The 23,100-nt window shown below is 41.7% G+C and overlaps 1 protein-coding gene across 4 annotated transcripts in view; it reads left to right on the top strand.

Annotated features, from left to right (window-relative positions):
• Window positions 1-23,100, top strand: part of Arih2 (ariadne RBR E3 ubiquitin protein ligase 2) — a 59,910-nt gene that overhangs the window by 24,970 nt on the left and 11,840 nt on the right. For 3 of the 4 annotated variants that reach the window (XM_055629926.1, XM_055629925.1, XM_055629927.1), the window contains 5 exons: window positions 15,710-15,777; window positions 18,216-18,279; window positions 19,118-19,268; window positions 20,520-20,641; window positions 21,990-22,099. In XM_055629926.1, coding sequence (XP_055485901.1) covers window positions 15,710-15,777; window positions 18,216-18,279; window positions 19,118-19,268; window positions 20,520-20,641; window positions 21,990-22,099 — 515 coding nt within the window. Of the gene's footprint in view, window positions 1-3,584; window positions 3,631-15,709; window positions 15,778-18,215; window positions 18,280-19,117; window positions 19,269-20,519; window positions 20,642-21,989; window positions 22,100-23,100 lie in introns of all 4 variants that reach the window. The other variant, XM_055629928.1, reaches the window with a different exon arrangement.

Here is a 23,100-nt window from a genome sequence, read left to right as displayed (position 1 = left end):
GAGTGACATTATTTGAAAGGACCAGGACTTGTTGGAGTAGGTCTGGCTTTGTTGGAAGAAGTGTGTCACTGGGGTGGGCTTTGAGGTTTCAGAAGCTCAAACTTGGCTCCTGAGTGGCTCACTCTTCTTGCTGCCTTCGGATTCAGATAACACCATGTCTGCCTGTGTGCTGCCATTCTTCCTGTCATGATGACAGTGAACTAAACCTGTCTAACTGTAAGCTAGCCCCAGTTAAATGCCTTTCTTTATATGAGTTGCCATGGTCATGATGTCTCTTCACAGCAATAAAACCCTAAGAAGTTGGTACCAGAAGCTGGGCTATTGCTGTGATAGGCCTGACCATGGTTTTGCCTTGAGGAAGAATATGAAACACTTCAGGACTTTGGACTAGCAAGATGGTTAGAAACTTTAAGCTGGGCTTAATGGGCCATACTAGTGGGAACATGGGATACCGTGATACTGTGGTGGCCCAGCTCAAGAAGTTTCAGAGACTATTATATGTGGCCTAGAGATTGTTCCTGTGATGCTTGGGAGAGAAAGCCGAAAGTCCATGCAACTTGAGTTAAGACATACCAGAGATCAGCCACATGGCAGAGTGGGTGGGGCTTTAGAGGCAGCAAGGAAGCCCAAAGTACCTTCCTTAGGCTTGGCCAGCATTTTGAGGAAGAAGGGGGGGACCAAACAAGTAAGACCTTTCTGAGCCAAGAGGGGCAGACTCAGCTGAGCCTCAGGTCTGTTGGTAGTACCTGTTGAAGAGGTTTTCAATAGACCTTCCTGAAGGTCTCTTGTGGCTTTTGTTTTAGGTAGACCGCTTATAGCCCAGGCTGGACTCAAACTTACTCAGCCAAGAGTAGCCGGTAGCCATTGAACTTTTATTTTTCTGCTTCTACTTCCTGAGTGTGCCACCTGCTGTACCTGGTGTTACGCATGCCTGAGAATTGAAGCCAGGGTTTCTAGCTCACTAAACAAACACTCTGCTAATTGGGGCCCTTTTTTAGCCCTTTTCTGTTGTGCTGGAAGAGCAGGGAGTGGAAGTAGTGTGGGTTCTGCCTTAACAAAGTTTAAAGGTTCATATGTCAGTTGCCTTCCCTCTTTTTTTTTAGAGTAGTGGGAGAAAAAAAAGGCATAAATAATAGTCTTTCTACTTCATATTTATGTTTAATTTTTTTTCATGCACTATATTCTTATCATATTTTTTTTCTGTACTACTTCTGCAGAGGTAAATCCATTGCAAACACTTCTGATTGTCTTTCTCTGTTAACTCCAGCCTGCATGACTCCTTCCTATTGTCTCTCACTGACTTTTGCCTTCCTGAAGCTTTCTAGGGTTCTCAGCTCTCCATCTGTCTCAATCGGGGTTACTAGTGCTGTGACAAAACACCATAACTAAAAAGCAAGTTGGGAAAGAAAGATGGTTTGGCTTACACTTCCATATTTCTATTCATCATCAAAGGAAATGCCCTACAGCTGGATCTTATGTAGGCACTTTTTCAATTAAGATTCTTTCAGATAACTAACTTGTGTTTCAAGTTGATGTTAAGACTAGCACACCACCATTCCTAGTGTCCTCAGAGGGGCAGTATCTGGTCTCACCAGCTGGGTTATTGAGTGCTGGAAAAGCCCTGGGGTCTTCTTGCACTCAGTATGGTATGCGTTTACAGTTATTGGAGAGTCAACCACAAGCTGGTGGTGGTAATAGCTTGGGGCTAGTGGTGGCCTGCTTAGGTATGGCAGAAAAGGAAACATTATTTAAAAGGGCCGGGGCAACTCTTTAAAGGAACTTCTATTCTGTTTCTTTCTGTTTATGAAGTTTAAGGTAACAAGAAAAAGTTTTGTGATTGAGCCTAGCAGGGGAGTTCTCAAATGCAGTAGAATGTCTGCCATTGGTAGGTGCTGTTGAAATTTGTTACTCATTAGAATATGTAAGCGTTTGGGATATCCTCTCTGGAGAAGAGGGCAAAAGTTAGTATTCAGTGTGCTCTATTATTTACCTACTGAAAGAGGTGAAAAATTGAAATCATTTTAGATAAGATGGCCTGTGGTTACAAGAACAGACTTAAGTTTTTAGTTCTATTGCGTTCTGACACTCATCTACAGTTCTTCTTTTTTTTTTTTCTCCAAGAAAGGGTTTCTCTGTGTGGCCTTAGCTGTCTTGGATTCACTTGTAGACCAGGCTGGCCTTGAACTCACAGAGATCCACCTGCCTCTGCCTCCTAGAGTGCTGGGATTATAGGCGTGCACCACCTTGCCCAGCCATCTAAAGTTCTTTTTGCTGTGGTTGCTAGATATCACCTTCATTTGCTGAAATGGCAGCTATTGTATATGCCATCCCTCAGAAATCGGTTAGAATTTTAGAAGCTGCAGCTCACCTTTTGTGCTAAGTATTCTTCAGAATTGTTCAGTTGATTGCACCCTTAGAAATACATATGTGGGCATTTTCCCCCAGTAATCTGGAGTGTGGGAGCAGGATACAATGGAGACAACAGTGCGCCTGGTCACAAATTGGTGTTAGGACCGGGTAATGCATCAATAAGTTTCACTGTTTTCTCCACTTTTGTAAATGTTAGGGATTGTTTCTAATTTTAAAAAAATGCCTTCAAGGTTAGCGATGTGTTCAGTTAGTGGAATGCTTACCTGGTATGCATGAATTCCTCAATTTGATTACAGAAACTAGGAATGCTGACAGGCGCCTGTAAGCTCAGCACTTGGGAGCCAGAGGCAGGGAGGATCAGGAGTTCATGGTCATCCTTGGTTTATAGAGCCAGCCTGGGCTGCATGAGACCCTGTCTAAAAAAGAAACAAAAATCTCATGATAGAGGAGTAGTAACCTTTTTTCCCCTTATATTTTGCCAAAGTCTTTTTGAGTGAAATATTTGGGGGGTTGGTTTGTTTGTTTGTTTTTGGTATTGATTTTAGTGAATAGAGAGACACCATAGTTGTCAGGAATGAGTTAGGTTAGACCAGTTAGCAATCTTCAAATTTGTGGGTATTATCAGATTTTGAAAGCATGTTCTACATATGGATGCCCCCATTAGTTACAGGTGATTGTGGATTTGTAAAGAAAAGTGAATGGGAGTAGAGCTACCAGCCTAAGAGCTGACCTTTTAGAAGCTTGTGTATGCAGGTGTGAAGTATGGTTTCTGAAGGCCTACTGCTTAAATCCACTTGGGGCCTGAGCCTTGCCTGTAATCAGCGGGACACTGTGACCATTGCCACCACTTTGCTGATTTTGTCTGATTCTAAAGCTGCTATTCACTTATTCCTTTGTCTTTACCTTAACTTTGTTTCTTCTCTTACCCCTTTATTACATCATCTCCCTCCTGCTTTTCTATTTACCTAAGACCCACATTCATTCATCTTGATCTTGTAAATTAGTTTTGCTTTTCTATCCCAGGCTCACCTTTTCTTCAACTGGGCTGTTTAGTCAGTGGCTTACTGTTATTTTGTTAACAAATGTGATTGGACCACAAAGTGGTTTAACTGGATGAGGCATGAAGACCTACTGGTGTAGCCTTAAAAGATTTCAGGCAGTTGGCAAGTAAGTATTCTAAATAAAAATTGAAACTACCACCTGTATTTTTTCAGGCCGTTGATGCTCACTGCCATCGGCTGCATCCTCCCTAAGGCACTGGTAAGTGTGGGAAGGGCTGGCGACAGTTATGGTGGGCTGCTGGATTTATCTTTTCTGGGGGAAGTTTTTCATTGCAACTTTTGTTAACTACTTGTCTTTGAGGATAGACAGTTTGAACAGGTATAGGTAAAAGGAAGAAATAGCTGATCGTGGTCATGGATTTTCTTGAGGTGTTGTCAGGAGCAGATGTTACTCAGTGTGTACCTTGATTTCCTGCATACACCAAGTATTCTATACGTTATTGCTTTGAACCCTAAATGTCCTATCCAAGTGCTCTAGGATGTCAGGTAATACTTTGCAGTTTCCAGAAATTTTTTTAAGACTTTGTTCCAAGGATAGGTACTTGGCTCTTACAAGACAGGTCCTGAATGTTGATTGTGCTTTCGGTTTCCTTAAGGAGCAAGATATATCTTCCTTGGTATTTGTCGTTCTTTGTGGGCAAGGGATGCAAATGTTTACTTTAGTAATTAAAATTTTAATAATGAGTTGCTTAAATTTTGAGGAGGTTTGGGATTTGGTGGGAGCTAGGAAGAATTTTGTAGTGTTACTAACAGCCTTCAGGTGGACTTGCAACCCGTGATTGAAAAATAATTTCACTAAAGCATTCTCCCTGTTTAAGAACCTAGTAGTGCCAGGAGGTGGTGGTGCATGCTTTAATCCCAGCACTCTGGGGAGGCAGAAGCAGCTGGATCTGTGAGGTCCAGGCCAGCCCTGTCTACAGAACTAGTTCCAGGACAGCCAGGGCTATACAGAGAAACCTTGTCTCAAAAAAACAAAAGCAAAAACAAACGAACCTAGTAGTGAAAATACATAGTAAATGAAATGGAAACCTAGAATAGGACAGCAAGTTACAGAGTTGTTTCTATGCCCAGAACCAAATTGTTATTGGACATCCCTTATCTAAGACTCTAAAGCCTTGTTGATTCAGCAGTGTTACTGTCTTGGTTATTGCTCTGTTGCTGTGAAGAGACCCCATGACCACAGCAGGGAAGCATTTCACTGGGACTTAGAGTTTCAGAGGTGTAGTCCATTCTAATCTTGGCAGGGAGCATGTGGGCAGGCAGGCAGACATGGTGCTGAAGAACTTCGTGAGAGTTCTGTGTTCCCATCCCCAGGCAGCAGGAAGAGTGAGACTGTGGGCCTGGAGTGGGCTTTTTGAAAACTCAAGGCCCACCCCCAGACAGGCTTTCTCCAACAAGGCCACACCTCCTAATCTTTTCAAACAGGGCCGCCCCCTGGTGACCAAGTGTTCAGATCTATGTATGAGCTTATGGGGACCATTCTTTTCAGATCACCAGTTACCAAGATAGTTTCATCCTAGGCTGGCTGTTTGATTTCATTTCTTTGGAGTCTAAAATTCTTAGATCGTGATGAAATGTGCCTATAGAACAGTTCTCAGCCTGTGGGTTGCAATCCCTTCAGCAGACCTCTATCTCCAAAAATAACTTTTATTATGATTCAGAACCACAGCGAAATACTAAAGTTACCATGAAAATAATTAAAATAATTAAGGGTTTGAGGTCACTACAACATAAGGAAGTGTCGCTGCGTTAGGAAGGTTGAGAGCAGCTGCTCTAGAAACTACTTATGAAACACGGAGGCTGTAGGCTTGCGTGCTGTTAGCTGTATTTGGAACTCCTTACTGGTAATAGCAACTAAAGTATTTTTGTGTCGATGTCATTACATCTCAGTGAGGAAATTTTAATGATGTATAACTAAATACTGAGTTTCCCTGCGGTCTCTGCTCCTTGTCCACCAACCTTGCTTGTGAAGCAGGAATAAAATTGAGTGGTGGCCCATTTACTAATTCTTTAAAATCAGAAAGGAAAACTTGACTTCTGCTGCCTACTTCTTTAGGAACCACTGTAACATAGTATCACCGAGTAGACCTACTGAACATCTTTGAAAGTCTGTTAAGGAGGTGACCCTTCAAGTTCCTGTGTAAGCACAGACTGTAAAGGATGTTAGATGTTTGCCTGTTTCTTTGGGAAGTGCTGATGATCAGAAACAGTCCTTTTGACATGTGTAGCTAAAGGTTTTCTAAAATAAAGATCTGGAGGTGCTGTATTCGATTGAGACCTATACGTAATGCAGAGTATTGTATAGTGTAATGACAACAAGAAATGTCCTCACTTTCTTCAAGCTGTAAGGAAAGGTCCCCACCAGCATCTGATCTATTTTGTTAAAGGTTTTGAGGGCTCAGGAAAAAAAGGGAAGAAAAGCAGGAAAGATAGATAGGCTGTACCTGATTTCTTCTTTAACTGTATTTTTGATGGTTGCTGGAAATTGAACTTAGGTCCTTTGCACTTAAACACTGTCATCTCTCTAGTCTCCATGGTGGTGATTGTTGTCATCATCCTGGTCATTGCCTTCTTCCTCTCACTATGTAGCTCTGTCTTAGAACTCACTGTGTAGACCAGTTTGGTCTTAGACTCACAGAGATCTGCTTTCCAGTGTGGAGATTGAAGATTTGGACCACCATGCCCAGCTAAACGTTTAGAAAAATAAAAATTAGTGTTTTATACAAAATCTTAAGGGAAAGCTTAAATTTTGAGGATAAGTAAAAAAATTCATGTCAGATGTGGTTGTACATGGCTCTAATAACAGTGACCGTCTAAAAAAAAAATCTAAACTAGGATAAGCTTGATGCCATACGCCTTCAGCCCCAGCACTCGAGCCAGAAGCAGAACGATCCGGATTCAAAACTAGCTTGATCTATATAGACCCTGTTTGAAAAAAACCCAAATAAATAAATAAAATAAAGTGATAATGCATATAAACATCTTTTTGCTAAAGTATTAGAAATGCAAGTTCTTTTTGAATACTGTGAAAAAGTTAAATGTGTATGTAATGGTAATTCTTCTCTTCTTAGCTGTTACTGAGTGTGCCAGGGTCACACTTGTGTCCTGGGGAATATGTACACTCTAATTCTTTGGAATAGTGGTTGCTGTAGCAAGAATTTAAAAGAATGAACATAGAAGGACAAGACAAAGGCAAAGGAAACTTGAATTGAATTCGTTAGCAGCATTCAGAAGAAATCAAACGTAAAAGCGGTGTGTGCACTCTGCTTTGATGAGTCTTTTGGTCTCCTGTAAGAATGCTGACCAGATGTCCTCATAAACAGCAAGCCTACTGTAGTACTGGAAGCGCTTTACCAGCTGTGTCTGCATAGGACTGACAACAGTCACTGTCTTTGGAGGAAGTTCTAGCCTCTCCTTGTGTGTGTGACAGCATCTCTGTTTTCACAGTCAGTAGTGCATGTTGCTACCCTGTAACCCGCAGCTCCACACATCTTAATGATCACTGTAGTCATCCAAGTATCCAGTAAGGCACAGATTTTTACTGTTTATTCAGTATAACTAGACTTCATCTTGTTTATTTTTCTCATCTTCCTGCATGGGCTCAGTACTGTCCTTAAAAGGTCAGTAGTCACAGCCAGACATTAAATTATTAAACCAGGCAGAGGTGAGGCCAGCTTGGTCTACAGAGTGAGTTCCAGGACAGCCAGAGCTGCACAGAGAAACCCTGTCTTGAAAAATAACAGGCTGGAGAGATGACTCAAGTTAAAAGCACTGGTTGCTCTTACAGAGGTCCTGAGTTCAATTCCCAGCAACCACATGGTGCCTCATACCCATTTATCATGGGATCTGGTGCCCTCTTCTGGCCTACAGGTGTACATGCACACAGAACACTGTATACATAATTAATAAAAAATTTTTAAAGGGGGGGCTGTCTCTGGCATAAACTCAGTGGCTGGCTCTCTGATTACCTCCCCCTGGGGATGCAGCCTTGCCAGACCACAGAAAAAGACAATGCAGCCAGTCCTGATGAGACCTGATAGGCTAGGGTCAGACAGAAGGGGAGGAGGACCTCCCCTATCAGTGGACTAGGGGAGGGGCATAGGGGGAGAAGAGGAAGGGAGGGTGGGATTGAGAGGAGACAAGGGAGGGGGCCACAGCTGGGATACAAAGTTAATAAATAATAACAAATAAACAAGAAAATTGTTAAGCAACTAGATAATGGTTCTGTATGCTGTCTGTGGGGGAGTTTTAATATGTTCAGAAGTAGCTGCCTCCTTCTTGATTCCTGTATGGGGAGTAGTAGTTTCTAGAGGTTTCTAGTTCCATAGTTCCCATCCAAGGTCAGTCTTATAACTTTTATTTAAAAAATGTAAGGCACATAGGTATGTCTTATCTTTCCTTGAACATATCTCTTAATTTTATGTATTATGTGTGATGTGTGGTTGTACCTATGGCGATCTGAAGGTAGCTTGTAAGAATCAGTTCTGCCCTTCCACCATGCTTTCCAGGGATTGACTTCAGTTCTTGCAGCTTGGGTAGTGTGATCACTCACTTTTACAGATATCTTATGGGCCCAACCAATTTTTTAAGTCACTGTTTTGTTTTTGAGACAAGGCTGTTGTTGAACTTGCTGTGTAACCATGACTTTGAACTCTTCTGATCGTCCTATCTCCTGCTGGTATTGTAGGTGTGCCCCATGATGCTCAACAATATTCACACTGTTTTGTTTTGTTTGGGTGTTTTTGAGAAAAGGGTTTCTCTGTATAGCCCTGGCTGTCCTCGAACTCACTCTATAGACTAGGCTTAAACTCAGGGATCCGCCTGACCCTACTTCCCAAGTACTAGGATTAAAGGTATGCCATACCAGCTTCTGTTTTGCTTTTTAATATCAGCTTTATATAAAGTCCTGGCTGGCTTGGTACAGTGAAGTAGTTCAAGCTAGCCTCACACTCATAGGAACCCTCCTGCCTCTGTCTCCTAAGTACTAGGACTATAGATGCATGCTATCATGCCCATCTTTACTTTATATAAATTTCATATAGGAATAAATATCCAGTTTTAAAATACTCTATTATATATATGTTCAACAATTTTAATTTATACATCTGTTTAACAATTACCATGAACTTGGTACTGTTGGTGGGAAATTTTGTTTTGTTTTGTTTTGATTTTTTGAGACAGCATTTCTCTGTGTAGACTTGGCTGTCCTGGAACTCCCTCTGTATAGATCTGGCTAGCTTGATCTGCCTGCCTCTGCTTCCCAAGTGTTCCACCATTGTCCAGCTTTGTTTTGTTTCTTGAGACCAGGTTTCACTCTGTAGACCATGCTGGTGTTGAACTCCCAGAGATCCATCTGCCTCTGGCTCTCAGTGCTGTGCTCAAAGCTATGCACCACCACACCCTGACACAATCCCAGCTTTGAAACATTTCTTTCACCCCAGAAGTTCCTTATGTCTGCAATCAGTCCTCACATTTTGCTCCAAGCAACTAGTTTTTTTTTCTGAAATTTTGCCTCTTTTAGAATGTTATGTAAATCAAGTCATACAACATGTCATCTGTTATTGCCTGCTTCTTGCTATTTTAAGGTTCATCTGTATTATATGCCATTAATGGGTTCTCTTTATTGCCAAGTAATGATTTTCATAGTTTAGATACACATTTTGTTTATGTGTCCGTTTTATAGACATTTAGCTGTTTCTGACTTGTGGCTGTTATAAACTATGTTGCTATAATCATCCATGCCCTGGATTTAATATGAACATTGCTTTTATTTTTTTTCCTGTCTAGGTATAGATATTTAGGGGCAGGGTTGCCGGGCCATCTGGCAAATGTATGTTTCACATGTTAAGAAATTGCCAAACTACCCAGGAATGGTGGCATACTCCTTTAACTTCAGCACTTGGAAGGCAGAAGCAGGTGGATCTCTGAGTATAAAGCTAGCCTGGTCTACACAGCAAGTGCAAGGACTATAAAGAGAAACCCTGTCTTAAAGAGAGAAGGGGAAGGGAGATAGAGGAAGAGAAAAAAAAAATAAAAGAAGGAAGGGGCCAGACTGTGTTCTGAGGTGGCTCTTCTTCTCTGCATTATATAAAGGCTGTAGTTTCTCTATCACTGGGTGGTTCTAATACTTTTTTAGATGCCTTAAGGATTTTCTGCTTAGTTATTTTATGTAGGAATACATTGAACGTTTCTTCTTTTCTGATCTTTGTCTCATTTCTTTTTCTTGTCTCGGACACACATACATAATGTTAAGTGAGAGTGCTATCTTGCTACTTTCTTAATACTGAATATGATAACAAATTCAGGTAGTGTTTTTATTCTCTAGTTTAAGGATGGTTTGTTGTTCAACAGTAGCCAACATTCTCTCCCATTCCTACACAGTTATTGGGTACATGGTAAATGCTAAATAAATGCCTAGTTTAGGGCTGAGGTTGTGGCTCAGTAGAGTAACTATTCCAGCATTCATGAAGCCCTGGCTGTGGTCTCATAAATTAGATGAGGTAGAAGCAGGAGGACCAGGAGTTCAAGGACATCCTCAGCTACTAGAAAGTAGACCAGCCTGGATTGCTATTGGTATAAATAAGTAGCAGCAACCCTGAGTTCCTGGACAGTATCAACAAAACAAAAACCACATCAGCAAAAGCAGGAAATGATGGCATAGGCTTCTTATCCTAGCAGGGGCAAGTGTATCTGTATAAGTTCAAGGCTAGCCCAGGTTACATAGTGAGAATCCCCCTAAAAAAACAAACAAAATGCATTAAGTCCAGTTTTAAAGTTAAGTAGGGTGACATGTAACTGTGATCCAGGCCTCAGGAAGTAGAGGCAGGAGGTTCAGGCTAGAATTGGCTACCTAATGAATTTGAGGCTAGTCTGGGTGTGTGTGTGTGTGTGATGTCTTGTATATCTGTCTTCTCTGTCTCTCTCTTTTAAGACATGGTCTCACTATGTAGCTCTGGCTGTCCTAGAACTTGCTATGTAAACCAGATTTGCCTGTCACTCACAGAGACTGACTGTTGTCTGCTTCCTGAATGCTGGGATGAGGGGGGCGTGCTACCATACTGGCAAGCACTCCTCTGTATTTAGCTAAAAATAGAGTGAAAACAAATTTTTTTTAAATTTATGTACATGTTTTGCTTGTGTGCGTGTATGTGTGTGGTGGTGGTGGTTTCCCTAGGGGGCCAAAAGAGAGTATCATCCCTGGAACTGGGAGGTGGTTGTGAGCCACCATTTGGGTGATGGGAATGGAATCTAGGACCTCTGCAAGAACAAGTGCTCTTAACGTTTGAGCTCTCTCTCCAGCCCCCAGGAGAATTGACTCTTAAAGGGTTTGGAGTAAATTGATACATTTTTGGAGGGTTAAAAAGCAGTGGTATGAATATTGGTTGATTCATAAGGAAACTCACCTGTTTGAACTGAGGCTGATCTTTATATTGTCTTAGTTAGGGTTTCTGTTGCTGTGAAGACACGCCATGACCATGGCAGCTCTTATGAAGGAAAACATTTGATTGGGGCTGGCTCACAGTATCAGAGGTTTCTCCATTATCGTCACGGTAGGAGACATGGTGGGGTGCAGGCAGACATGGTGCTGGGGAAGGAGCTGGGAGTTCTACATCTGGATGGGCAGGCAATAGGAGACCAGGTGCCACACTGCGTGAAGCTTGAGCATGTAAGACCTCAAAACCTGCCTCTATAGTGACAGGGATACATTTCCTCCAAGGCCATACCTCCTAAGTACCACTTCCTGTGGCCAAGCACTCAAACACATGAGTCTGTGGGGGCTGTGCCCATTCAGACCACCATACGCATTTAATGTGGCTTAAATTCTTCGACAATGTTTGATGACTCTAAAGTAAATTCAGCTACTTAGCTAGGAATTGAATCTCCCGTAAGGAAGATTCTGGCAAGCAGGCACACATGCAGGTATTCTGTGTAAATAGTAAATACATAAAATATTTTTTTAAAAAAAGAACTATAATCTTCCATCCCTGTGGTGCTTTCCCTGGAGGGGTTGGTGATACCTGCTCTCTCAGTCTGTGGGTTAGTCTCCTTTGGGGGTCAAGTTACTTGTCACGAGTCACCTAAGGTCATCAAAAAAACTGAAGATAATTACATTATAGTTCATAATAGTAGCAGAATTACCATTATGAAGTAGCAATTAAATAATTTTATGGTTGGGGTTCACTAACTATATTAAAGGGTCACAGTATTAAGAAGGTTGATAATCACTAGTATAGCTCCTCCTTGTGGGTCTTATTGAATGAGATTCAGTTTTGCCACAATTATGTGAATTAATGGTTTTAGAATTCTGTCAGATTCATAGTGGCTTATAAATGCAGAGTCTCTATTGTTTGCAGACTGTGGACATAACGTAGGTACTTTTTCTTAGGCCCTATGGATAACTCAGGAAGCAGAAGGCTAGTGGGGGGTTACTTCGTCCTGTTCTGCTGCTTTGAGTGTATTAACATATTCTTGCCTTTCTGCACTTAATAACTGTATCTCCAGTTTTTTTTTTTTTTTTTTTTTTTTTATTGGTGGGATATTTTTTGTTCTTTGTTTTTGTTGTCACCCTTCCCCAACTCCCACAGGGTTTCTTTGTGTAACCATGGCTGTCCTGGAACTTTGTAGACCAGGCTGGCCTCAAACTCAGAGATCAGTGTGCCTCTGCCTCCTAAGTGCTGGGATTAAAAGCCTGTGCCACCACTGCCACTGCCTGGCCTTTGTTGTTTTTTGCTTTGGGTGGTGATTTTTTGTTGTTTGTTTGTTTGTTTTGAGAAACAAACTCATTATTTAGCCCTAGCTGGCCTGGAACTCAACATAGTGAACAGGCTGACAAACTCATAGCGCTGCCTACTCCTGCTTCCCAGTAATTAGGATTAAAGGCCAGAGTCACCACTTCCAGGCACTGTCAGTTTATTTTAAGTGCTAGCCTTTTTTTTTCCTTTTCAAGTGATTTATTTATTTTTATTTTATGTGTGTGAGTTTTGTCTGTATGTATAGGTCTGTGCCTGGTGTCCATTGAATCCAGAGGGGTCCAGAGGGGAACTGGAGTTATTGGCAGTTATAAACCACAGTGTAAGTGCTGGGAGCTGAACCTGTGTCCTCTGCAAGAGCAGCAAGTGCCTTAGTGCTCTTAACCGTTGGTATCTCTCCAGCCCCTGCCAAAACTCAACTGCTAGGATATGTACAGACTTCTACTCAGTCAGTTTCTGCCTCCAACAGAACCATGTGTCAGTGTCAGTGAACTCTTCCTCTTGTGCTTAATTCTCAGGCTTTGTTGTGGTTATTCATGTTGAAATCAAGGAATCAGAACTGGGCAGGTGGCACATGCCTGTAATCCCAGCAGAAGCAGGCGGATCTCTGTGAGTTCAAGTCTAGCCTTGTCTACAGAGCGAGTCCAGGACAGCCAAGGCTACACAAAGAAACCCTGTCTGGGAAAAAACAAAAAACAACTATTAAATAAATAAATAAGTGAGGATGAAAGAAAAAAGAAAGGGGAATAAGTTGAGTAAATGAAACAGCAAAAGGTTCCAGCAAGGAGGAAACCTACTCTACAAGTTGTCCTCTGGCCACTGTATGCGCACCGTGCCCCCATCCCATACTGTACACTCCCAGAAGCTTAGAAGAATGTAGTTCATAATCCTAGCACATGGTAGACTAAGGCAAAAAGATAAGTTTGAACCAGCATGACTACATAGTAAGAACCCCTAAGGTGGGGAGAAAAGCCAGCATGGTGGCATACATCTGTAATGCCAGTACTCAGAGAGTAGAGGCTGGTGAATATATGTGAGTGGGAAGGTGGCCTCTTCTACATAAAAGTTCTAGGCCAGTAAGTAGTGAGACCTCATCTAAAAATGAAACAAACTTGGTACTTAACAGCTGCATTTATGCTGCTACTAAAATTTAAAGAAAATAGCTTACATATCACTTCATTTTGTCATAGTGTCTCTTGAGGTAAATTATGGCAATAGTTAAAAGACATTACTATCCATTATTTAGGAACCTTGGCCTGAAGCCTCTAGGCCTGAGAAGGAAAATTGTTTAGCAGTGTGCATGGTCTTCTGGTTTCATGGAAGAGTAGTAGGACTCTTACATCCTCAGTTTTCTCCAGATGTGTTTGGCCTATTGGACAGGACAGCGCTCTCTAATTGAAAGGCCTTTGATAATGGCATTATTCTCGGATATGCTCTGTTTAGTCTCCGGGATGAGTGACTTGTGCTCCAGATCTGGGGTCATTTGTTGGTCTTCCCTGCTAAAGTTCTTCTCTGTGAGCCAGGTAGGCTCTACCTTACAGGTGGCTGCTGCACAAGGTCTCAGTCCCAGATCACAGTGATGTCTATCCTGAGGTATTTATCTCCTGGCTTTCCATGTTTCGGTAGCACCTTCTTGATAACCTATGCTTTCTCTGGAAAACCTGCCTGATCTAGGCCTCCAAAAAATCTCAGCCTTTGCCCCCCCCCATCCTTGACACTTTAGATGTTTTACAGTTAGTTTGCTCCACTTACTATGTCCCCTAACCAGCGAGCACTGCATTCCTCCCTGCTTCTTTAACCTAATATTGAAGTGTGAACTTCTGGGGAATGCAGTATAGCTCAGTTGGTTCAGTGCTTGCCCATCATATACAAAGCTCTGAGCATAAACTGGGCCTGGTGGCACACATCTGGGATTACTGAATTAAAGAAGTGAAAGCAGAAGAATCAGAAATTCAAGGTCATCCTTATATAGCAAGTTTGAGGTCAGCCTAGGTTATGTGAGATGCACTCTCTCTCACACACACATGCATACAAACCTTTTTGTGTCAATAACTATAGCATTCTTTTCAATAAGTCTCTTGTTGTCCATTGCATTGTTGTAACATATGATCTGTTACATATTATTTATCAGGCTCATTTTCTTGAACATATATGCTATTTTTAATATCTTGATAACCTAATAGTGAGTGCATGTATGTATCCTCTCTCATTTCCTTAGGAGGAAGAATTTACAGTAACTTTCATCATCTTTTGAGGCTTTTTGATAGCCAGAGCCGTATATAGAGACCAGAAAAAAATGTGTAAGACAGCACGAACAACTGTCTATAAATGTTGAGGCATGTTGAATTTTGTGAATTCAGAAATTTAAAACTGGTTTTTAAGACAAACCAGGTAGAGCTGGCCAGTGGTTGCACATGCCTTTGATCCCAATACTCGGAGGCAGAGGCCACTGGATCTTTGTGAATTCAATGCCAACCTGGTCAATTCAACTCAACCTGAACAAAGTTGAGTTCCAGGACCCCTACACAGGGAAACTCTGTCTTTTAAAAAAAAAAAAAAAAAAGAAAGAAAGAAAAAAAAAAAGACCAACTTGGTGGGTGTGCACCTTTAATCCCAGCATTTGCAAGGCAGACACAGGTGAATCTGTGAATTTGAAGCCAACCTAATCTACAAAACAAGTTTCCAGGACAGCCAGGTCTAGCTAGCTACACAGAGAAATCCTTTCTTGAAAAACGGTAAACTACCTTTAAGCATTATTTGGAGATTCGATGTGTTGGGATTACAGGCATGTGCCACCGTGCCCAGCTTTATTTTTGAGACAGGGTCTCACTGTGTAGCCCTGGCCGGCCTGAAACTTGCTTTTTAGATCTGGCTGATCTTGATCTCAGAAGAAATTCACCTGCTGACATTAAAATTATATGCTACCACATCTGACCTTAAATGTTTTTATTTTATTGTTTACAGAGTATAAATCAGGAAGTTGAAGCCTGAGGATGTGCTACTAGAAGCACGTTCTGTGTTTGTGACCTTGTAGGGTAGCACAGGAGAACATATGTCACATTGGGAACCCATTCGGGAAGCTCTCTTAGTTATTTTGGGTATCACTTTTTTCGTTTTTGTTTGTTTGTTTGTTTCAAGACAGTGTTTCTCTCTGTAGCTTTGGCCCTCCTATATTCTCTCTGTAGATCAGGCTGGCCTCACAGAGATCTGACTGCCTCTGCCTCTCTGAGTGCTGGGGTTAAGGGTGTGTACTACTCCCTGCCTCTATATCACGTTTTGAATTACTATAGAAAGGGTGGTTTTGCTTCAGTTTCTAGTGAAGAGTTTTTAATTTCTTTTTAGGAAACGTTAATGAAAACAAAGACCAAGAACAAGAGATGTATATAAAACAACTAATACAAGAAATTAACTTCAAAGACAAAGCTTACAAAAAAATGTGGACCTGTGTTTACATTTCTCGAACTGTTGAGCACTATGAGAGACTACAGTTAAAATTTGTTGTTTTGTTGTTGTTATTGTTTCTTACAGGTATCTCATTCAGTTGCAAAACTTATATTAGTTAATTTCCACTGGCAAGTCTCAGAGATTCTGGACAGGTAAGATATTCAGGGGAAAAGAGGTGGAAATTACCATAGCATCCTTCTCTGCCTACCCACTGTGATGTGATTGATGAAAGATCATGACTAAAAGCCAGTTTGGGGAAGAAAGGGTTTATTTGACTTACATATCCTGAATCACAGTCCATTAAAGAAAGCCAAGCCTGTCACGTGTGAACCTGACAGGAACCCAAAGGCCAAACTGATGCAGAGGTCATAATAGAGGGATGCTGCTTACAGACATGTGCTCAGGTGCTCAGCTGGCTCCCTTGTGCCCAGGACCACGAGCCCAGGGCTGTCACTGCCCACAGGGGTTAGGCCCTCCACCATCAATCACTAATTAAGAAGATGCCGTACAGGCTTGCCTACAGGTTGATCTTTTGCTTCTGTTGTTTTTGAAACCGCTGTTACATAGCTCTGGTTGTCCTGGAACTCACTGTGTAGACCAGACTCCTGTCTGCCTCTGAGTGCTGGGATTGGAAGTGTGCAATTACCAGGCCTACAGCCTGATGTTAGGGAAGCATTTTCTCGGTCAAATTCCCTCCTGTCAGGTGACTCTAGCCTGTGTTAAATTGACATAAAAAGTAGCCAGCTTGTATCCTAGACATGGGTTAGATGTTCAGTGAAAGATGAAATTGGCCATAACATCTTTCAATGTCTGACCACCCACTGTGATTGCTGTTGACATTTTGGAGTGTACTCACATTCACTCACATGCACACATGCGTGCGCGCACACATACACACACACACACACACACACACACACAGTGTACTTCTAAAATACTTGATCATATTTTATATCCTTTGAGCATATTATCCCAGCATACCCTTCTATTTCAGCTTTATTGCTAGTATAGTATTTTGTTACTATACAGATGCTTCAGATATTTTTAAGCCTATTTTTTTGGCAACGGGTTTAGTTAAAAAACTTCTGTGTCTATGTACATAGACCAACCCTCTTCTTCCTCCTCCCCCCCCCCCCCCCCCCCCCCCCCCCCCGCAAAAAATAAAAATAAAAAACTTTGAGAAATTGTTGGGTGTGATAGAACATGTCTCTAGCACTTTTGATGTACTAGGCAAATGCTTTCCCACTGAACCATAACCCCTTTTACCCCTCATTTTGAAATAGGATTTTGCTAAGTTGTCTAGGTACCCTAAGTCTCACTGTAGCCCAGGCTGACCTTTAACTTGTGATCTGCCTGCCCCTATGTCTGAAGTAACTTGGAATACAGATCTTTGCTACCAGGCTTGACCATAGTGGATAATTATTTGGTTACGGGGTGCTATTGCATAATAGGAATAGGAAGTTGGCAGCACCTCTGGGCTTTACCTACCACTGTCAATAGAGTTAGCATTCTCAAGTCCTTGACAATCAAAAATATCTTCAAGTTGGACATGGTAACTCCTTTTGTCTCTTGAGTACTGAAATTACATATATGTGCCACCAAGGATAATGTAGTGCAGGCATCAAACTCAGTTCCTTGTACATGCTAAGCACTGAGCTGTATTCTTATCCCATACTTTTTATAGTCTTGTTTTCTTTTTAATTATGTATTTTTTATTTGTATGATTTTACAACTTGATAAACATAAAATTATGCTGTATGCATTGTTCAGCTTTGTATTTAATATGGTTGCATTTTTTACTATTTTCTTATCAGCAAACATTTTTCTGTCTCAAAAAAGTCTTTTTGAGGGCTGGAGACGTGATTCAGTGGTTAAGAGTACTTATTGTTGTTGCAGAGGACCCATATTCAGCACATAGCAACACATGGCAGCTTACAACTGACTGTAACTCAAGTTTCAGGGGATCTAGTGCCCTCTCCTAGCCTACATGGCACAAAGGCATGCATATTGTGAATATACATATATGGGAATAAAACATCTATACACATTAAATAAATATTAACAAACAAAACAGCTGGGCATGGTGGCACACCCCTTCAATTTCAATTTCAGTACTTGGAAAGTAGAGGCAGACAGATGTGTGACAGTTCAAGGACAACCTAGTCTATCTTGCCTATACCCCCCCCCCCAAAAAAAAAAAAAAAAAGCAAAACTAAGAATATTTGGTCAGGTGGTAGTGGCACACACCTTTAATCCCAACACTTGGGCAGCAGAGGCAGACTGGATCTCTGTGAGTTCAAGGTTGCCTGGTCTACAGAATGAGTTCTAGGACAGCAAAGGCTATATAGAAACCGTATCTCAAAACCATCCCCCTCCCAAAATTGTATTGAGATAGAAAAAAAATCTTGGTTCAATAAAGAAACCATTAGCTGTAACCTCAGACTCACTGTGTAGAATAGGCTTGACTCAGATTGCTAAATGCTAGTATTTTAGACACATTCCGTTGGCTGACAATGTCAAAGACACTTTGATGTGGCCACAACACACCTTCAGTTCTGATTCTCTATATTTCTGCCTTTTGGTTTTCTAGGTACAGGTCTAACTCTGCTCAGCTGCTTGTTGAGGCTCGAGTTCAGCCTAATCCATCAAAACATGTGAGTGTTTCCTGCCTGAATGAGGCTTCTTTGAATATCCATAGCTTTGAATATCTCTGTGGCTTGCAATGTTAGCACCAGCTTTGTTTTGTGCTATGTGAAATGCCCAAGATCCTTATTTTGCTCCTAAATCTCCCCTTTGTTTTTAATTTTTTAAAATCTTTTATTATTCTTATTTATTTAATTAATTTGTTTTTTGTTGTTGTTGTATTTTTGTTGTTTTGGGGGCTTTTTTGTGTGTGTATTTTGTTTGCTTTTTGTTGTTTTGAGAAAGGGTTTCTCTGTGTAGCCTTGGCTGCCCTGGAACTCACTTTGTAGACCAGGCTGGCCTCAAACCACCCAGTTTATTGTTTATTTTTAGCAGGGTCTTGCTATGTAGACCCAGCTACTTCCAGAGATCGGCCTCTCTTTGCCTCCTCAGTGCTGGGATTAAAGGCATGTGCCACCATGGCTGATGTTTCATTTGTTTTTAAGACAGTCATTTATTTTGTTTTACATGTATGAATGTTTTGCCTGCATGTGTGCTTGTGTACTACATGCATGCCTGATCAGGGCAGAGGCCAGCAGAGGCCACTGAGTCCTTGGAACGAGAGTTGGAGATGGGGATGTGCTGCCATGTGGGCGCTGGGAACCTCACCCAGGTCTTCTGCAAAAACAAGTATCAGAGGACTCTAGAAGATAGTCTGTTTGGTTTGGACAGATTTATATGGAAAACCACTATCCTTGACAAACTGCGGTGTGAGCTGTGAGAACCTTTACAGTTCAGCCTTTCAGAACCTTTATCTGAATTTGATGTTGAGAGTCTTTGCCTTATGTGGCTACATCTTTCTCTCTCTAGGTTCCCACAACCCATCCCCCTCACCACTGTGCAGTGTGTATGCAGTTTGTTCGGAAGGAAAACCTACTCTCTCTGGCCTGCCAGCATCAGTTTTGCCGAAGCTGCTGGGAGCAGCATTGTTCAGTGCTGGTCAAGGATGGTGTTGGTGTAGGTGAGTCTGCACCAAACTAAATATGGCTCTCAAAGAAATGGTTTTTAGAAAAGTTCTTAAATTATACTTATTCATTTGATAATTTGTTTGGTCTGCATGTCACTCTGTACCATGTGTGTGCTCAGTTCCTTCAGAGGTCAGCAGAGGGCGTGGCATCCCCTGAAACTGGTTGTGATTATCATGTGGTTCTGGGACTGGAACCTGGGTTCTCTGAAAGAGCATTAAGTGCTTTTAACTGCTAAGTCATTTCTCCAGCCTTAAAATATTTGTCTTTCACTCTGTGTTTTCATATACTTAAGTAAACATTTCTTCTAAGATTGACAGATTTTTATATTCAGATCTAATGGTTTCTAAATGCATCAGTCTAAATAATAGCACAGTCTAAATAATAAATAAATAATAATAAAGTTTTCAGTAGTCTCCAACAAAATAAGAAAATTAAAGGCTTCACACATATTGGTGTGGTAAAAGGTAATTTTTTTCTCACCTTTAAGTGAACTTGTTCTTAACCAGGCATTGGTGGTGCACACTTTTAATACCAGTACTCAGTAGGCAGAGGTAGGTAGATCTCTGAGTTTGAGGTCAGCCTGATTTATAGAGCTAGTTCTACAAGAGCCAGAGATAAGCAGAGAAACCCTGTCTCTAAAAACCAAAAAACAAAACAAAATAAAACTCTCCTTTGAGCTGCCTACCATGCCTGATTCCCTCTACCGGTGTTTGTATAATGTAACCTATATCAGATTTGATCATTGTGTTCAGAATTATTTGTTGTTAATTTTTTGTTTGTTTGTTTGTTTGTTGAGACATGGTTTCTCCATTAGCCTTGGCTGTTCTGGACTCCCTTTGTAAACTCACAGGAGTCCTCCTGCCTCTGCCTCCCAGAAGATTGGGATTATAAGCGTGTATCACCACACCCTGCTAATTTTGTTTGTTTGTGTTTGCTTCTGCTTGTTGAGACCAGGTCTCACTGGATAGCCCTAGCTGACCTGAATCCCAATACTGGGATTAAAGGTGTGCGCCACTACATCCAATGCTATGATTTTATTTAGTGTTACTTGTGGGTAATTGGACACAGTATCTTTGTTAAATTACTATGAAAATATATTAATTTCTCTCTTTGAATGAGTTCTTGATAAATTTTTGAACAGTGGGTTTTCTATAGGAAATCAAAATCTGTTGGCTAAACCTAGTGGGTAAACACGTTGTGTCTTTTGCAGTATGCTTGTCCATCACATTGTCTTTGTTCAATAGGAGTCTCGTGTATGGCTCAGGATTGTCCACTCCGAACACCAGAGGACTTTGTATTTCCCTTGCTTCCCAACGAAGAATTGAGAGATAAATACAGGCGCTACCTCTTTAGGGACTATGTAGAGGTATGAACAGCCCTTTTCTCTTACCCTCTATCTCCTGACCTACCTTATACAGCTGCCATTAGGTGGTGGGTGGTAAAACATAGGTCATGGGCCTGGAGAGTCTTGAAGAAGGCCTGAGCTAGTTCTCGGCACTCTTGTTCTATCTGTAACTCCAGCACCAGCAGACCTGACCCCGTCTTCTGGTCTCCCCAGGCACCTTCATGCACATACCTACTCGTGTCCCACCGTAGACATATAACTTAATATAAAAAAATATATATAATAAAGACCTTGCTGTGAGAAAAACCACTGTTTAAGTCCCAGATCTGTTACTTCCTTGTTATGAGATTACTTGCTCATTAGTTTGCCTGAGTCTTGTTTTTCACCTCCATAATCTGGACAGTCATCCCAAACACGCACAAATGATTAAGCAAGCTGAGCAAGCCATCTTAAGTGAGGGTGTGAGCACAGGTCAGGCGTAGCTCAAGAGTTGCTGTTCCAATTGGTTTTCTGAAATCAGCCTAGAGAAGGGCTGTTTTGTTTTGGTTTTGGTTTTGAGCAGTATGAAAACTTGTTCAGGATTCCAGCATGATTAGTTTTAAATTCCTTTCTCTTTTTAGGCTACCTGTGCAGCATAATTTTCATCTCTGTCTATTATGATTTAGTGTAAAGGCTTGTTGGTTTGGTTGTTGTCTGATGTACATGCAGGACAAACACAAGGCTTTATTCATTGCAGTGTTTATTGCCTTGAGTAGATTATTGAGGATCTTTGAGCTCTTGAACTGTTAGATACACAGGTAACTGAGCTGTGTTTTCTCTTGCTTCTTTTGTTTTTTTTAAGATTTATTTATTATGTATATAGTATTCTCCCTGCATGTGTGCCAACACTCCAGAAGAGAGCACCAGATCTCATTGTAGATGAATGGCTATGAGCCACCATGTGGTTGCTGGGAATTGAACTCAGGACCTTTGGAAGAATAGTTCTTAACCTCTGAGCCATCTCGCCAGCCCCTCAGCTGTGTTCTCATCTTTTTCTGAGCCCTGTTATCCCTGTGTTGAGCAGGCTGCCTGTGGTTCAGCTCCCTGGGCTCCAGCAGTGCTTCTGCCTTACTCCTCCAAGTAGCTCAGTAGCTGGAGTCCAGGCACACATCTGCACCCAGCCACCTTCTTGCAGAACAACTGAGCTAGTGGCTCTCTGTTTAAGGCTAAACAGATTCTCTACAGTAATTAGTTAATGTCTGTTCTTCACAACATCCATCCTAGATTTTAGTGTAAGTCTGCAGCTGGAAGTACAGAGGCACTTGAGCAGTCTGCTTGAGAGACAACAATTAGAAGATCTCCTCGTTGTTTCCCTTTGGTGTATTCACAGAGTCATTACCAGCTCCAGCTGTGCCCTGGTGCAGACTGCCCCATGGTTATTCGGGTACAGGAACCTAGAGCTCGCCGAGTGCAGTGCAATCGGTGCAACGAGGTCTTCTGGTAAGAGGGAGTGAGTGCTGAGCAGTCCTGGGCTCATGGCCCATCTTCCTCCAAAGAGCACTGCTGCATGTGAGAGGACAGGGCTGGGAGAGGTGGAGTATCTGTTGTAGAAGAGTACTCTGCTCCAGGTGGCCAGGTTTGTGCCAGCATCTCATGTTCCTCGGGTACTTTTGATAAATGGACAGGCTCCGAAGACGAGGAAGTGGCAGATTCCTGGAGAATATGTTAGGTTTATGCTACACTCATGACCCAGAGATGTCTGCCTTTGCTGATAAGTTACACATGACTTTAACATCTTCATGTTTTTCTGTTTTGAACTTTCCTTAGGTAACTTTTAAATTTAAATTTATTTTTACTTTTTAAGGAAGATCTCATTTAGCTCAGGCTGGCCTTAGATTCAAAGTATAGCCAAGGGTGGCCATGAACATCTGGTGATCTTCCCTCTGCCTCTACAGTGCTAGGATTCCAGACTTGCACCACCATGCCCAGTGTATGAGGTGCTCGGGGTTGAACTCAAGCCTGTGTGCATGCTAGGCAAGCATGCTGTCAACTGAGCTATATTTTTTTGTTTTGAGACAAGGTCTTGCTATGTAACTTTGGCTAACTTGGAACTTATTTTGTAGGCCAGGCTATCCTCAAACTCAAAGAGATCTGCCCTTTAAGAGCTGGTATTAGTGCTAAGATTGATTTCATGTGCCACCCCGCTGGCACTGGTTAACTTGTATAAAACTGTGATTCATGAGTGAATTCTACATCTGAGGTTCTCCTCATTCAGTAAATTCCATAGGCATAGCCAAAACTTTCCAAGTGGCAAGCCTCTGTCCAGCCATTCCCCCTGCATTATCACAACTGCGGGATTGGCTCTGTCGCCTTGTGTTCTAATGAGGAAACAAGGAACAAGGTAAATAGCAGAGCTGGAGAAGAATTTAAATTCAGAATATGGCTATTCTGGCAAAAGATCACTTTATACAGACCCATAATTTAGATCTAGGTCTGTCCTA

This window comes from Psammomys obesus, unplaced genomic scaffold (assembly GCF_907164565.1).
Source record: "Psammomys obesus unplaced genomic scaffold, mPsaObe1.curated_primary_1811, whole genome shotgun sequence".
NCBI classification, from domain to species: Eukaryota; Metazoa; Chordata; class Mammalia; order Rodentia; family Muridae; genus Psammomys; species Psammomys obesus.
This window is presented reverse-complemented; position numbering and strand designations above follow the sequence as displayed.